We start from the raw sequence: 16,998 nt of genomic DNA, 5'->3' as shown, positions 1-16,998 counted from the left end.
ACACTGCACAGATGCTTCTGCCATAATAAATCTTGTTGTTTTTGCTGCATGAGACAAGCGTGGCTCATGTTTGCTACAACAGAAAGGGATGCCGTTGAAGGAGTCAGAGGTGAGAATCAGTGCCAGGCTTGCATACTGCCTCCTCTTGCCAATCTGATCTCCATTGCCATGGGCAGCAGCTGCGAATTTCCCCTGCTCTCCCTCCTTCCTTCCTTGGCTCCGGACCCCAACATCTGGAGACACTTTCTGGCGGAGGAAACCTGCCTTCTCTGTCCCAGCTGTGGGTGCTGGGCACACATATGGTTAACGGCAGCTGTGCTCCCATCTGAGGGAGGAGGGCTGGCGGCGTACAGCGTCTGCCCCTTTCTTTCCCTCTCTCTCTCTCTCTCTTGGTTTTCCACAAAGCGTCTTGCTGCCGGGAGCCTGAGATCTGAAGGCTAGACACAGGGCTGCCAGGCTCTCCTCCTTTCTGCCCCACTAGCAAGGGGTGGCGGAAGCGTTTACTTGGAGGGGGATGCTGTAGAAGACCAGAGGCAAAGGCAAGCAGTGGCTCTGGCAGCAGCCAGTCCTCCTGCCCCAAAGGTAGGTAGGTGCCCATCAGCTGGGCAGCCCTCCAGGGCCAGGTACTTAGAAATGTGTGTGCAAAAGAGCTCAGATCTACCTGTGCAGGCTTGGCTAGGGGGAGTTGCTGGGCTTCCTGGGATCTTGCACAAGGGCCTTTTCCTTCTGAAGGCCTCAGGCTGCTGATACCTCCATTGCTTTTTGGGTATGCGCCTGTGAGTGTGTGCAGCAGAATCTGCCCCGTGTTGGTCCGTCCCATTACAGTAGATGGGACATGGTTTTTGGTTCCTCACCCTGTGGCTACCCAGTCCTGCTTGGCACTGCTCTAGGCAACATCCTGCACACCTCTAGATGTTAAATGGGCAGAGCCCATTGGCGCTGCAGGCAAGCCTCTGCCTCCCTGGGCAAGTGTCGCCTTAGGACAAGCAGCACCGGGAAGCTGTGCAATGCATCCTTGCCCTGGTCTAAGGAAGGGGAAGGCTGATTCTTGCATTGGCTGCTGTGCCTCCTGGCACGCTTGCCAACTTGCAGCTTTTGAATAACTCAGGATTACAACGCTTGGCTGTGGATGGTCATGGGCCACTTTGTGGGCCCCTTCCAGGAGCGCCTCTCTATTTCCAAGATGGTTTGGGACCTGTGAGGGGAGCCCAGATGTTTTGGGGCCACCCTCTGCTCTCCACGCACACCCTGCTACCTTCTTTGTGTTTGCCTGACTGGAATGGGACTCTTGAGGGTTTGGTGGTCTCTTTAATGCTGACGGAGATTTTTCCAGGATGTGACGGCTTTGCATTCCCAAGTGTTACCGGCTGCTGTATCAGGCCCTTGAGAGATGGAGAGTGGCCAGAGCGAACCGGAAAAAACAAACGCACTGCCGGAGCACACATCCCTGTATGCGCCTCTGCTCCTGTCTTCCTTCTTACAAGCCTGTGTTTGTCCAACAATGTGTGTGCCCTGCCGCTGTCTCTGGCTTTTAACCCTTGTCCTCGAAGAGATATGAACCTCCTTGCGGGCATACTATCTAGCTCCCTTTGTTGTGGGTTTCGCCTTGCGGGGCTAGAGACAGTTAGACTAAACATTCAGTTTTTAAGCCTTCAGGAAGGATCTTGTTGTTACATAATGTCTGCCAACTCTTCAGGCTTTACACATAACAAACAGGTGAGGATGATGACCTATTTTACCTAAGGCTCCTTGTTCTCCACATCCCAATAGCATGTTGCTTTTAAAAACAACAATTCAAATGGGATCGAAACCTCACTAAATATTAAATCTGGACATGTTAGAAATATCCCATACCAGCTGAAGTCTAATCATCCACAGACTACCCGCTCAACAGCCCTTCCCCAAATGGTTGTGTTCAGACTTCACTGAGGCTGTGCAGAGATTAGGGGCTTGAAACGCAGCAAGGTTGTTTCAAGTCACATTCTTACATTGCTGCACAGACCAGAGAGGGGGCAGAGATGTCTTCACCTGATGCCCATTATCTAGAATTGTTTTATCATCTCAAACCCCAATTCGCTTAAGCTGCTGTCTGCGCATGTGCAGTGGCTGCCTGAAATGTCACCACAGCTTCCCTTTTTCTAATTGGATGGCAGCTGGCTTGAGGGAAAATGCATCAAACAGAAGTATTTCTCAAGAAACTACAGCATATCTATGGAAACTGCCATGCCAAGTTTGGTGACAATATCTCGAGAGGCGGCCAGACCTAATACCGAAAAAATGGGCAAAGTCATGCCAAGGTGATGGCATGCCATCTTGGACTGCCATCTTGATTAAGAATGGTGTCCGGCATCAAAACATTGATGAAGACTGCTGCTCCACCTTGGGAACCCCCATGCCAAGTTTGGCAATGGTATCTCAAAAGGCATCCAAATGCATAGAGAACAAACAAATAATAATAATAATAATAATAATAATAATAATAATAATAATAATAATTTTTATTTATATTCCGCCCTCCCCAGCCGAAGCCGGGCTCAGGGTGGCTAACAACAATCAAATAATCAAACAATCAAATAATCCAACATTCTAAAAATATTTCATTATAAAATTAATTAAAATCAAGTTGATGGCAACCATTAAGCAAAATTCTGTGCAGGTTGCCAGAGGAGGGAGTCAGGCTGCGCCCTGACCAAAGGCCTGGTGGAACAACTCTGTCTTGCAGGCCCTGCGGAAAGATGTCAGGTCCCGCAGGGCCCCAGTCTCTTGTGACAGAGCGTTCCACCAGATTGGAGCCGCAGCCGAGAAGGCCCTGGCTCTAGTTGAGGCCAGCCTAACCTCTCTGAGGCCTGGGACCTTCAGGATGTTTTTATTTGCAGACCGTAGGTTTCTCTGTGGGGCATACCAGGAGAGGCAGTCCCGTAGGTACGAGGGTCCTAGGCCGTATAGGGCTTTAAAGGTTAAAACCAGCACCTTAAACCTGATCCTGTACTCCACCGGGAGCCAGTGCAGCTGGTATAGTACCGGATGAATGTGGTCTCGCAGCGAAGACCCCATAAGGCATTCTGCACCCGCTGGAGTTTCTGGGTCAGTCTCAAGGGCAGCCCCACGTAGAGTGAGTTACAATAATCCAGTCTGGAGGTGACCGTCGCATGGATCACAGTGGCTAGGTCAGGGCGAGAGAGATAAGGGGCCAACTGCTTAGCTTGGCAGAGATGAAAAAATGCCGCCTTTGTTATAGCTGTAATCTGCGCCTCCATAGAGAGGGAGGTATCGAAGATTACACCCAAACTCTTAACGGACGGTGCTGGCACTAATTGCACCCCCGCAAGAGATGGGAGTTGCCCCCTCAATCCCATATCGTCTCGTCCCAGCCAGAGGACCTCTGTCTTCGAAGGATTTAACTTCAACCGGCTCCCACGTAACCATCCAGCCACTGACATCTGGTCAGTGTGTCTGGGGCCGAGTCAGGATGGCCATCCATCAACAGATAGAGTTGGGTGTCATCGGCATACTGATGGCAACCCAGCCCAAAATTCCGGACAAGCTGGACGGGGGGGCGCATAAAGATGTTAAAAAGCATCGGGGAGAGAATCGCACCCTGAGGCACTCAACACACCAAGGAGTGGCGCGATGACAATTCCTCCCCAAGCGCCACCCTCTGTCCCCGACCAGAGAGAAACGAGCGCAGCCATTGGAGGACTGTGCCCTGGATCCCCACGTCGGCAAGGCGGTGGTCTAGGAGTTCGTGATCGACCATGTCAAAGGCTGCTGACAGGTCTAGAAGAATCAGCAGCCCCGACCCGCCTCGATCCAGCTGCCTGCGGAGATCATCTGTTAGGGCGACCAGAGCCGTCTCGGTCCCATGACCAGCACGGAAGCCGGACTGGAATGGATCGAGAGCTGATGTTTCATCCAGAAACCTACCAAGCTGTTCAGCAACCGCTCTCTCAATCACCTTACCCAGGAATGGAAGATTCGAAACCGGGTGGTAATTGGATAGATCTAAGGGATCTAATGATGATTTCTTTAAGAGCGGACGCACCACTGCCTCCTTCAGTTCCCCTGGGAATATCCCGGTGCCAAGGGACAAATTGATGATATCCCCCAGGGGGGCCCGCACCTCGTCTGGACACGCTCTAATCAGCCATGACGGGCACGGGTCAAGAGGACAGGTGGTGGGCGCCATCTCTCGTAAGGTAACAGTTTCCCCTTCGCGCACCCAGGTCTCCGTCACACAAGCCAGATCGACCCCCTGCGAGGTAAAGAAATCTCGCAGGGTGGTGGTTTTGTTGCCTATAGACCTGGCATTGCACAACACCAGTGAAGGAGGTGAGTAATCCTTGCTCACCCTACCCTCGTCCCTCGGGATGGGGCGCAGATTGGAAGGGGTATGAGCATATCCGTATCTCGATCCCCTTCGCCTATAACATCTGCCCCCACCGCCATACCTCCCTCGCCCCTCCACGGTAGCAATCCCAAGCCTCATACTTGCCTCCATTTACAAAATGGACAAACCATTTTCTAAACTATATAATAGATTCATGATCATTCATACTCATGATGATACTCCATGTTTAAGGATGCATGTGAACTCAGTGTAGTTGAAATTGTCCTTTTTGTCAATTGGTGCCTCTATGAAGAGCTCATCTACTTCTTCATCAGTAAACCTGTCTCCCATTGTCATCAGCAATTCTCTCAGTTCGTCTTCTTGAATGAAACCTGTTGCTTCTTCATCAAAGCAAGCAAAGGCATTCCTACTTGCATCTTCTGGATCAGTGCCATTTAATTTCTCTCAAAACATTGTGAAGTTTATTGGTCCTGGAGCCTCATTCTTCATAGCATCTAGGTATTCATCAGCTGGATTCTTCCCAAGTGAAACGAGCATATCATGCGGTCTTCTTTTTCAGTGAAACCATCTCTGTTTTGATCAATCATGTTGAATGCCTCTTTGAATTCTTGAATCTGTGACTGATCAAACATAGCAAACACATTGGAAGTGGCATGCTGAGGGCGCTTCTTTGTGGCCTTATTCTGTGCCCTTTTGATTGACATGTTGGCTGTTGGATTCTGAGTGGCGATGGACGAGAAGCGGTTATGGGAGAAACTCCACAAGAGTCAGTTTTGAAGCCTAAAACTTAAACTAACATGGCTTCTCTCTGCAAGGAATCTGAGAATGATAGTTCTGTGCAGGCACTAGGTTTTCAGCATCTTCAGAAAACTACAGTTCCCAGAAATCTCTGGAGGAAGACAAGTGTCTCAAATCAGCATTTATCTCTAATGCAGATGCACTTCTGAATGCAGCATAAAGTTAACTACATGTGTGTTCCTTTCCTTGCACAGTCTGGGAATGCCTGCACATCCATTTACAGTTCAGCTGGAATACATGTGAGCTTTGGGTGTGTAATGCGGCCTGCATGATCCCTACCTGCACATGGGTTGTGTAACTGTTTCCTTTGGTCCATGTGCTCTCTTGTTCTGCCCTGCAAAAGACACACAGCTGCTTTCGTGAGAATCTTCTGGTGCTGAATTTGGGCCTGGCTGTGTAGCTCATCCTTGGATAATATTCCCAGAGGATCTTTGACCGCGGATCTTAGGAGACTTGCCCAGTTTTGCTTGGCACTGCACTGCCTTGCCTTATTAGAGGACCAGGGTGGGGCAGGCTTCCAAACTATGCACATGCACATGTGTTTGTATACTCAGTTGCACTCTGCCATGGGATCACAAACTTGTCCCGGGAAGGAAACATTGGCCATTAATTATTGTTCTTTTTGTTGTTTTTAAAATACAACTCTTGGGCCCAAAGGTTGCCAAAGTGATGAACAACTTGTTAGAAGAACAACAAAACATACAAACCTATGTACTTTGGTGAAAATGTGCATGCTTGTTAAAGACCCAGTTTGGCAGCCCCCCATGCACATTTGTGTACACCCACACCCACCCACCCACACACTGGCTTGGGACCTCAATGGCTCCCCTCTGGAGGCTTCACCCGGGGCAAGAAACCCAGCTAGCTCCCCCTCCCGGTAGCTATGGTACTGACATGACCACACCAAGGGCAATTTACTGCCTATCAATGGGCTCCAATTAGGTGGTGAAATAGATCTTATGCCATTATGCAAATAATTTCCTGCACAGGAAGGTCATTGTGTGTGAAATGGGTGTAAGTAGTCAGGGTGTGTCTGAAGAAAGCAGTAAACTTGAAGAAGACTGTTACGTATCTACAATTCCATATTTCTCCTTTTTGTTTGGAGACAATTTAGTTGAACTTAGATCCCATTGACACAAATGACAAATCAATGGGAAATACGTGCAACTATGCAAAGTCCTTTTTGTGTGCACGAGCACACGATGGGGCTTTTTGAACACAAATGGGCTAACTCAGCTCTATATGCTAAAGCACACAATGACCAAACCCTAAGTCCTTTGGGATGTACATGCATAGTGTTCTTTCCATGGGGACATGAACCCTGGCCAAATAGAAGTTATGCCCTTATACAGGGAGCGCAATGCATGTGCATCCATAGATGCATAGAACTCCTTTCAGACTGACGGCGCTGGCTGTGGTACTGCCACGTCAACCATGCACGCCATTATCTAGAGCAGCCTTTCTCAACCTGTGTCCCCAGATGTTGTTGAAATACAACTCCCATCACCCCTAGTTAGCAAGGTCAGGGATGATGGGAGCTGTAGTCAGACAACATCTTGGGGACCCACAGGTTGAGAACCACTGATCTAGAGGGTGGGTTAGTCCATCTATGCACAAATCCCTTTGCATGCTTATATAGTGGTACCTCGGGTTACATATACTTCAGGTTACATACGCTTCAGGTTACAGACTCTGCTAACCCAGAAATAGTACCTCAGGTTAAGAACTTTGCTTCAGGATGAGAACAGAAATTGAGTTCCGGTGGCGCGGCAGCAGCGGGAGGCCCCATTAGCTAAAGTGGTGCTTCAGGTTAAGAACAGTTTCAGGTTAAGAACGGACCTCCGGAACAAATTAAGTACTTAACCCGAGGTACCACTGTACGTACTACTGTGACTTCTGGAATACCTGCTCCCTGCCTTGCAGGCTTTTCCCACTGGCCTGGGAGGGTGGGACCGGGACTGACTCCAGCTACAAAAGCTGAGGCTGCTGAACAGGCTCTTATGCTGGGGTGTTGTTTACATTTTTTGTTGGGATCGTTGCTGATGTTGGGGGGGGGTTCTACCTTTATTTTAGATACTGTGATTTATGTGGAAAATTTTCCATTTGGTTGTGTATTTTTGATGTCTTATGTACTGTTTATGACCACTTTTGTTATGTTGCTGTTATGCTTTTTTTCATGTTGTAAGTCGCCTTGAGCCTTGTTTGAACTGTGGAAAGGCAGCATACAATAAAATTATGGATGGATGGATGTACAACAGTGCAGTAGAGCCGATTTACCACATTTTGAAGTAAGCGATGCAATAGACATTGCCATCTAAACTGGGTCTTCCCATAAGACCTTATGAAGCAAGGGAAAGAACATGTATTGCCACCCAAAGCATGCACACCCAACAAATCCAGGGTTCAAAATGACCCAAGTGCCCTGCTGCTGCGATCTCTGCCCACCACACCCACACTTTGACTTGCCTGACTCTCTCTTCTCCCACAGGGCCAAAAGCAATGAAGATAACACTGACACCAAGTGCCCTTTTGCTCATCTGCCTGATAATCCAGGCATATTGCAATGAGAAGGATGTGGAGCAGAGGCCTGGAGCACCAACACAACCTCCGCCAACCCAGCATCACACTTCCAGGTAGGTCAGGGCTTGCCAGCATGGTGCCTATGTGCGCACGTGTGCCCACAGAGGACTCCTCTAACGCCCACAGGGAGTCCTTCTTCCTTTCACTGAAATTAGGCTTGAACTTTGTATTCAGTTGCAGCCAACAGAATAGGTTGCAATGTGTGTCGTTGTCTTCTTCTTTGGCGATCACTTGTAGCCGAGTAAGATTGTCTTCCATGGACACGGTTTTAACAGTGAGTCTGTAAGTGACTGTGGAGGCCAATTCTGGATCCACACGTCCTTCCACAGTGGGGACATAGGTTTCCAACAATGACAATGAAAATAATAAATAAGGTTGGGGTGATAACACATCCCTGTTTAACATCTGATCCCACTGTGAATGGTTCACTTTGAGAGCCACTGCTATTGGCAATTGTTGCTGTCATATTATCATGGGGGAGCCGAAGGATGTTCACAAATTTATCCGGGCAGCTGATTTTCAGAAGGCATGTGTATATGGTGTATGGTGGCCATGACTGTTTCTCTAGTTGACAAATGTGCCCATGGGCCCTAAAAGTTTGCAATCCTTAAGGAGGGTCATGACAGTGAAACTAGCAAGCAACAGCTTTCAGGGAAAGCAACAGCTTCGCCCTTGAGCTGTGGAAGATGATGCCTGCTGAGGCTCTCTCACAGGGGTTCTGATGAGAGAGATACAGTCTAGCTGGACAGCTGCTGAAAATAGTTATGCTTTCCGTTTAGAACTGCTGAGTGTTAAAGAAATAACTTCATGGTGTACTTCAATGCCCAATTAACTCCATTAATGTGCATCTCCAGTACGCAGTTAATACACAATTAAGTCTATCACTCTGCCCCACTTTGAATGAAGCCAGAGGCTGCTGGGTGATAAGGGCTCTGGAGGAGGTGTAAATGACTCCAAAAGGGGCCTTAATTGCTGTGTTGTAGCATAAAATTTAGATTCTTTTAACCACTGAACATTCCACCATGATTCTTTGTACTATAAAGGACCATGTTTTCTAGGTCTCCTACAAATTAGCACCGTTCCAAGGCTTCAACCAACCTTCATCTGGCCTAGTCGTGGCTGGAAAGTATAGAAGTGTTGTGAGCATCCCTATTTTTCTTTTTTGATAGGGATGAGGAGCACTCCACACAGTGAGTTTTTGCTCCCTCTTCCAGTGAGTGGAAATCCCATCCATCCTTCTTAGATTTCCTGTGAACAGTCATATGCATTCTTACCTGCCACTGGATAGGCGGTTTAAGATGCATAGAGGCTGGGTGAGCCAGTGGTCCACGGTTCCAAACTGGGTGGGAGACTACGTGTTGAGATTCCTCTGTTGCAGGGGGTTGGACTAGATGACCCTCAAGGTGCCTTCCAACTCCACCATTTGACGAGTCTACAAGTCTACGAACTTCACCAGCTCTGAAACACTGGCTTTATTCTGAAAGTATAATGTACTGTTGTTTTAAAATTTGTGGTCCCCCCCCCCCCGTTTGTTTGTTAAATACATGGTTTAAAATAAATAAATAAAATAAATCCTGGATTAAAAGCCTGTGAGCAATGTTTGCATACTCACACCCTGTTTCCCTCCCTCCCACTCCCCTGCTGAGACTGCAAATCATCTCTCTCTGTTTAGGATTTCAGACAGAAGTCTCCTTAGGAATTATGGGGCCCCTTTGTAGAAGACGAGGGGGAAAGCTCTCCCAACCTAAACCCCTCTTCCCTCATTGGTGCAGTGTAGTCACTGAGGCTAGAAAACTGTGTCAGCAGCAGCTAGTTCGCTGCAGCAAAAGCAGGGCTTTTGTCCAGTCTCTTGGCTAGATCTAGATGCTGTTCCTGAAAAAAGCAAAATTCCCATAACGATAAAAATTTGGCACAAGCCAGGAACTGTGCCACACATCGTGAGAAAGTAAGGTACCGTACTGATTTAATGTGTGCAGTTGGACGGCATGTTTGGCACATGCATAACTGAATTGACTGGCATCACCCCAGTGCTGATGTGTGCAGGCTGAGTTCAAGTCTCAGAGCACCTGCCACAAATTTCCCATGATTTCTTAACCACTTTATCTTAAAGGGTTAAGCTGTTCTTGAGCTCTCTTTCCTCAGTCTGGCCAGCCTATTCTGTTTCCAAGTTTCCACCGCACCTCTACCGCAGGCTTCTGCTCATCCACATTTGACGCAGCTGGGGTGTGAACTGGGAGAAACTCAGTCGCAAGACGATGGAGTCTGTTCTGAAATGAGGGTGGTGGTGGAATGACCCAGCTTTAAGGCCTGTATTTGCCTTTTGAGGCGATCTGGGTAATGCTTTTAAAAAACGTGTCACTCTGGACATGTGACGAGTAAATTTATTCAAGTTTCCTTCCCATTCCCTCGGAGACTCTTGATCTCTAAAGGAGCTGAGTGGATATGTGTGTGTTTGGCTAAACCTACTGCATATGAACGTAGACCACCCCTTCCATCTCCATATAACTGTCTATCCAGATAGCCAACATTTGCTGAATGTATTTGGGTTGCAACTACTTTCACACAGTGGTTTTTGTTTCTTTTTAATGTAAGGAAAGGTAAAGGTAAAGGGACCCCTGACCATTAGGTCCAGTCGTGGCCGACTCTGGGGTTGTGGCGCTCATCTCGCTTTATTGGCTGAGGGAGCCGGCGTACAGCTTCCGGGTCATGTGGCCAGCACGACTAAGCTGCTTCTGACGAACCAGAGCAGAGCACGGAAACGCTGTTTACCTTTCCGCCGGAGCGGTACCTATTTATCTACTTGCACTTTGACGTGCTTTTGAACTGCTAGGTTGGCAGAAGCAGGAACCGAGCAACAGGAGCTCACCCCGTCATAGGGATTCGAACCGCTGACGTTCTGATCGGCAAGTCCTAGGCTCTGTGGTTTAACCCACAGCTCCATCCGTGTCCCAATGTAAGGAAACTTATGGTCAATTTACTAACACACCCTGCTCTGAAGTCAGTGCTGGACACAACGTGGCATGAGAAGAAGCGTGTTTCAAGCACCCCCGTTTTCTCCTACGAAATGTTTTGAGAGTATGCTGTTGCCTCTTTCCCTTTCTGTGTTTCCAGATCTGGACTCCTCAATCAGGCACCATTGCTAACTCCGTTAGGGGCAAACCCAGCCTAGTTGGCCATTGTTGTTAGGCAACCATATGGCATCCTTGCCCAGATTATCCTGGAAACGGTTAGCGTTGGAGGAGTGTGTCAGCACTACAAGCCAATTCCTTCTTGGGGCAAAAGGAGAGGCCACCCACGCTAGGGCTGGAATTGAGAATGAGGTAGTGGCAGACAGTGGGAAAAGGGGAGCATGGTGGCTTTCAGCTCCTATTGCAAATTTGGGACATATGTCCCCGTCAACCCGAGTGAAAAACCTAGTCCTGAACAAGGAGCCTGGGAGAGTGGAGCAACTGGGGAGAAACTAGTTTATTTAGGGGCTGCAATAAACATGTCCCATCTCAGTGACCCGGCTCTCAGTAATTCACATCAGCAACATTTACTCTTTCTTCCATGTATTTTTAGTGATGCTATGACATTAAGGAAAAGGATAGGGCTGTGGTCACAAAACAAGGGCCTTTTCCCGAGATCTCTCCCAGGGGAGTCACCATGTTCCCTTTCCCCCTTTTCTCTGGCCCTGTGACTTAGCCTGCCTGTGCTGTTTCTGCCTCCCAGGCCCGAGAATCACCATGAGAAATACAGCAAGCGGCCCAGAGGGTCAGAGTGCGTGCGATGCTGCGATCCTCCAGAGCGCATTTCAGCATACCCCATGTACCAGCCCATGCCTCAGATCAACGTTACCATCCTGAAAGGTAAGGGACACCAACTCTACCCCAGGATGCTATATTCAGATGCCAAGCCTTTGTTCGGTAGCATCCCACACATTAGGAGACAGTCAATGGTCCTCTTCGGGTGTTCAAAAATCATGAGGCACAAATTGGGGATGGATGGATTGGGCATGCCTGCTCTACTTCTGACAGGAAGGTCTGAAGAGGCTTCTAAGTAAACTTGGTTGAATGTGCTTTGAAGCCCCAGAGCTTCCAATCAAGGGGAGCTTTCTAAGCGCATCTGGCCAAATGGACTTAGACGTTTCCTCCAAACCTTCCAGGTCAGGGTAGGAGTGGGCACACCCCATAAGCCCAAGGACAGATGCTCCCATCCTGTGTCCGAACATAGCCATAGTGTCTCCTGCCAGTTCCTTCTCTGGGTCCCATTCCTATTACTGCAGATGCGGGAGAGAGCCGGGAGAGGAACAGGCAGAGGAAGCTGTAGCTGCCATGTTGCCTGATGAAACACAGAACTTCAAGGCACATGGTGGATCTCCAGGATGTGCCCTGGCAGCCATCTGTTCCACATAGGGGCCGGATCACAGCATTCTCCATTGGTCTCTTATCTGGCCTGTTCTCAGAAATGCCCTCTGGCCTAAGCAAAACCGTATGCATGGAGCAGGCAGTTTAGAGCTGCCGTGGAGTGGAGTTCCAAAAGCTGCAGTGAGTTTGATTTTTCAGTGTCCTCAGGCTCTGGTTATAAGGGGTGGGGCGGTTGTCTTTGGATGAAATGTTGGGTTCTTTAGATTCCAGAGGGGCCGGTTGGGAAGAAACTGTATAAGCTAAATAAATTTCCTGGCCTGGAGGAGCTGTTATCATAATTTTATCCAAGCTCTTTTCTTAAAGAAGGCCAAGTGACACCACCAAATTAGTCTTGAGTGAAGCCCAGGACTCCAGAGGTTGCGTTAGGACATGGCCTGATTTCCCGGGAAGAATATGAAAGATGGAGAAATTGTGTCATCAGAGGCGGCCTCTCTGTTGCTGAACCTCTACCCTCCCAATACATTTTAGACATGGCTGTAGCTGAGTGTGTGTGTGTATGTAACATGCATATTTGACAATATTTAAGACCTAGAGGAGGTAGATTTATGTTCTTACCCACAGCTAAGGTTCCGATTCCTTAATTAACTTAATTAAAAAAAACAATTTTATTGACTCATAATTAAATCAATAGAATTAATTAAGACATTTCAATATTTCACTTCACTCTAATTACATTCTTGTCTCATACGTTTTGCAAAGGAGAAACCTCCGATTTTGCCTGCAGATATGCTTCTGGTAAAATTAAATTCCATTTAATACAGAAGAAGATTTGCCAAGCGATAAGTTTTCGAGATGGGCAGACACCAATCTAGTGCCTACCCTGGCAGCAAGGATTTCCCCACACATTTGGACCCACTCTGAAAACTGGGGAACTGAGGGCATCATTTGTGGTAAAATTCTCCTCACCACAAGGGTGGACATGATATACCACTGCATAAACACAATGCATTTAGCGCATTTAGACTAGATGACCCTTGGGGTCCTTTCTAACTTTACGTTTCTATGATTCTATGCTCCCCCCCAAGAATCATGGAAACCGTAGTTTGTTACGGGTGTTGGGAATTGTAGCTCTGTGAGGAGAACTACAGTTCCCTGGCTTCTTTGGTGGAGGGAGTGTAATGTGCTTTAAATGTGAGATGATGATGTTTATGCAGCCAACAAGTGATTGTTCTGTTTTGACTGGACCATTCCCCTTCTAGATTTCTTTCCCAAGCGTGGGTGGAATGATTATTCTATTTATTTGTACATTATATAAAAATGCATAAGTTGCTCCCTCGCCTGCCCATTGGATTGAATGTGGAGGCCAAGGTTGCCTACGTTGAAATGATGCTCATCTATGATCTCTTCACTACTCAGGTGAGAAAGGGGACCGTGGTGAACGTGGCCCCCAAGGGAAGCTGGGCAAGGCTGGTTCTACGGGAAGCAGGGGCCAGGCGGGCCTCAAGGGGCAGAAGGGGAACATAGGGGCCCCGGGGGAGCGGGCCAAGACCAACTACGCTGCCTTTTCAGTGGGCCGAAGAAAACCCTTGCACAGCAACGACTACTACCAGACTCTTGTCTTTGACACCGAGTACGTGAACCTCTATGGACACTTCAACATGTTCATGGGCAAGTTCTACTGCTATGTGCCCGGCATCTACTTCTTCAGTCTCAATGTGCACACCTGGAACCAGAAGGAAACCTACCTGCACATAATGCACAATGGGGCTGAGGCGGCCATCTTGTACGCCCAGGCCAGCGACCGAAGCATCATGCAGAGCCAGAGCCTCATGCTGGAGCTGCAGGACCAGGATGAAATCTGGGTGAGGCTCTTCAAGGGTGAGCGCGACAATGCCGTCTTCAGCGATGAATACGATACATACGTTATTTTCAGCGGGTACTTAATCAAACCCAACTCTGAGCCTTGAATCTGCTGACAGATGGACAAAATACGGCCAATAACGTCACCTGGCTCTAACCTTGTAGTGTTTCTCTACTTGCTGATTTCTAACCCTACTTATCTGCCATAACCCAGCCTTGACCTCTGATATGACCTTTATCCTCATCAAACAATCACCCCACTTTCCCTGGACAAGGTTTTTCCCCTGCTTCAAACCTCTGGTCCTTCTCTCTTCCCTCTGCCCGCAAGTCTTAAGCCTTAAGTTGGCGTCAATATTCCCAGTCAGATCATCACACTAATCTAACTTCTGCTCTTATGGGACTGACTCCCCATGCACAGTCATTCCCTCTGCTCTAAGACTGGGACTCACACCCTCCTAGATAATAATGACACTTCTTCTATACAAGTGTCCTTAGACTGATTTTCTTATTTTATTCTTGCTTTGCCATTCTCAGCCTTTGAAAACACATGTCCTGCTAGAATCTTCCCTTGCCCCTCCACAAAATATTTAAAACAGGATTGCACAATTTCTGTTCACGCTGACCTCAAGGCTTGGTCCTTTCTGTACTGTGTTCATTATCAAGAGGAATTAAAATTTAAAAAAGAAAGAAGGGGAAACAAACAGCAGTAATATGCAGATAATACGAATAATACCAGTAGAACACAGTTCCCATTGTAGATACAGTGACTATCAGAAGAGGAATGTTAAACATATAAGATGATAGAAGCCTTCCAGATGCCCAAGGAGGTATCCACTTTGAATTGGTGCTTATATGAAATAACCAGGGCAGTGAAGACCTCAGACCACTGTGCAATAGACAGCATGTATTTATCCTTCCGGACTTGAAACAAAACCCACTTTTGTTGCCTGGTTCAGTCATTCTTAGGAAGATAGGAATCTCTCTTATATGAAGTCAGACAACTGGTCAGTCTAGTTCATTGCTACCTACAGTGACTGGAAGCAGCTCTCCAGAATTTCAGGAAGACATCTCTCCACGACCTTCCCAGAGATGCTTGAGACTGAACCTGGGATCTGCAACCAAAGGAGCTGCTCCACCACCACTGGATCTCACAACTAGATCCCAGCTGGGCAAGGACCTTATCTATTGTCCATTGTTTATGCCCATTGTGGGGAAACCTCTGGTTTGTGGGCCCAGAATCTCAGAACTGTAGAGTTGGGACCATGAGGAACATCTAGTCCAATCCCACGCAATGCAGGAATCTTCTCAAACCCATGGCTCTGAGATTAGGTGTCTCAAGCTCTGCCAACTGAGCTATCCCTAATGAGTTGTTCCGAATGGCCCACATGGCTGTTTATTGACAAACAATTTAAAAAAATATATTTTTGATGTCACCTGTTAATCAGGTCCCTTCTATTTGCTGTTGACCTCTGACGTTTAGGCTGTCAGTTTCATTTCAGATTTTAAGTCTCAAGAGTTTTCAGCAATGCAACTGTGCCTCCTTCCATGCTTCCTCTTCCCGGACCTTATCAATATCCTTAATCTGCTCTCTCCTTCCACCTCCTCCCTTGTTATCTGTAAATACCTCCTTCTCTAACCTTGGCAAATATTCTTCTCTTTACTCAGCGTGACACACATTAGTGCGTGAACGCCCAGCCCTATTCACTGAGCCAGTTTGGAATACATGGTGTGGTTTGCTGCAAAGGGCACTCGCCCTTTTCTTCCTGGAAATATGGGAGCAGGAGGTGTCAATCCATTCAGATGCTTCCTGTCTATACATTTGCCCGTTTCTGGACTGCATTCTGCTAACAGCTTAGCACCAAGGCAGCAGTATTTCACCAAGTTCTATCTTCCATACCCCAAGCTGCCGTCTCAGTTCCTTGGCATGAGGTTAGCCATACACCATGAGTGAAGTGAGCAGAGTTCAATGGTTTACTGAACAAGGCTCTGTTGGTATCCAAGCCTCCCTGCTGGACAGGGAAGGCCTGCAATGTCTGGCCTGCCTCTACTGCCAGCATCCTTGTTCCAGGCAGGCACAGTAAAATAAGAAACCCGTCCCTGTAGAACAAAACAGGGAGAAAGCTATACAATTGTTTAGCATTGAGCACCATAGGGTCCTGTTAGCCCTGCATTTATTTTTGAGGAGTCTTTCCAAGCTGAACAAATCCTCCTGTTCCTGCTGCATTCTACTGCCACCAAACACTCCTGTGAGCAGTTGGGCCTGAGCACATCTTTCATAGTGATGTGAAGGTCCGGGGGGGGGGATGGAAAACTGCAACAGCAAACAGGTTTCCCACCAATTTTCTATACATGTACATACACCCGTCCACATCAGGACCTGGAGAGGTCATTAGAGGGCTTGACCCCTTTACCCACTGCAGCAGAACCAATCCAGATCAGGGTCCCTGCTGCTATTTGCATTGGAAGGGAAACTTCCATGGATTCAAAATGGTGAAAGCAATTGCAGTTTCTGTTTCTGGCAGCCCCCATCATTTTTGCTGGGCCTGACAGGAAGTTGCTATACCCTGCAGGCATCCAGACCCAAAGTCTCTTGGCTAGCTCTGCTGATTAGGCCTTCGACTTGGGGGATGTGCGTTTTACGCCATGTTTTACATTTTTGTGCCATGGAATTCACTAATTCTGCTTTTGCATTAAACCTACAGAAGCAATTAGAACAACTAAGCAATACCCTGGCAAACTTCCCTTTCAACTCTGCTCTTTCTCATGTAAGGAATTAAGCTTCCATTTTTACACAAGCACTCCACAACTCCTGGAAGGGCTGGTACCTTGTACCACAAGGGTATGGTTTTGCATATGAGGAAAGGGACCCCAAGGGTTTTAAATTATGAGCCCGTGACTCATAAATTTAACAATCATGGGAACTTAGTTTCCCCCCTCAGCACTATAATTCCCAGCACCAAACTACAATTCCCAGAACTCTTTGGCTGAGGAAATGTGCTTTAAATGTATGGTGTGTACGCAGGCCTGCTGAGAACCACAGTTCCAAATGAATAAAAATCGCAACGA

The 16,998-nt window shown here is 47.7% G+C and overlaps 1 protein-coding gene, 1 long non-coding RNA gene and 1 pseudogene across 4 annotated transcripts in view; 1 reads left to right on the top strand and 2 right to left on the bottom strand.

Moving 5' to 3' along the window:
* The first annotated feature begins 316 nt into the window (after positions 1-316).
* C1QTNF1 (C1q and TNF related 1) lies at positions 317-16,835 on the top strand. 3 transcript variants are annotated; one of them, XM_053375577.1, is made up of 4 exons: positions 317-582; positions 7,635-7,779; positions 11,438-11,574; positions 13,489-16,835. In XM_053375577.1, the coding sequence occupies exons 2-4, from the start codon at positions 7,646-7,648 to the stop codon at positions 14,037-14,039; spliced, it is 822 nt and encodes a 273-aa protein (XP_053231552.1). In that variant the 5' UTR covers positions 317-582; positions 7,635-7,645; the 3' UTR covers positions 14,040-16,835. The 3 variants fall into 3 exon arrangements, with proteins under 3 accessions (XP_053231552.1, XP_053231553.1, XP_053231554.1); XM_053375578.1 differs by lacking the exons at positions 317-582; positions 7,635-7,779 and adding an exon at positions 9,501-9,671; XM_053375579.1 differs by lacking the exons at positions 317-582; positions 7,635-7,779 and adding an exon at positions 9,501-9,676.
* Positions 4,555-5,356, bottom strand: LOC128407342 (myosin regulatory light chain 2, smooth muscle minor isoform-like; annotated as a pseudogene).
* LOC128407344 (uncharacterized) overlaps positions 13,956-16,998 on the bottom strand; it is a 17,695-nt gene continuing 14,652 nt past the window's right edge. The window contains exon 3 of the long non-coding RNA XR_008328773.1: positions 13,956-14,044. This is a non-coding gene — a long non-coding RNA (uncharacterized LOC128407344). The remainder of the gene's footprint in view (positions 14,045-16,998) is intronic.

The sequence above is a fragment of the Podarcis raffonei genome, chromosome 2 (genome assembly GCF_027172205.1).
Source record: "Podarcis raffonei isolate rPodRaf1 chromosome 2, rPodRaf1.pri, whole genome shotgun sequence".
NCBI classification, from domain to species: Eukaryota; Metazoa; Chordata; class Lepidosauria; order Squamata; family Lacertidae; genus Podarcis; species Podarcis raffonei.
The sequence above is the reverse complement of the archived record's forward strand: the minus strand, read 5'-3'. Positions and strand labels throughout refer to the sequence as shown.

Excerpts from the sequence above, each read along its gene's own strand:
- C1QTNF1 (XM_053375577.1), top strand. The coding sequence starts at position 7,646 with ATGAAGATAACACTGACACCAAGTGCCCTTTTGCTCATCTGCCTGATA. Across the intron at positions 7,780-11,437 it reads ACCCAGCATCACACTTCCAG|GCCCGAGAATCACCATGAGA; the intron begins GTAGGTCAGGGC and ends TCTGCCTCCCAG. Across the intron at positions 11,575-13,488 it reads CAACGTTACCATCCTGAAAG|GTGAGAAAGGGGACCGTGGT; the intron begins GTAAGGGACACC and ends TTCACTACTCAG.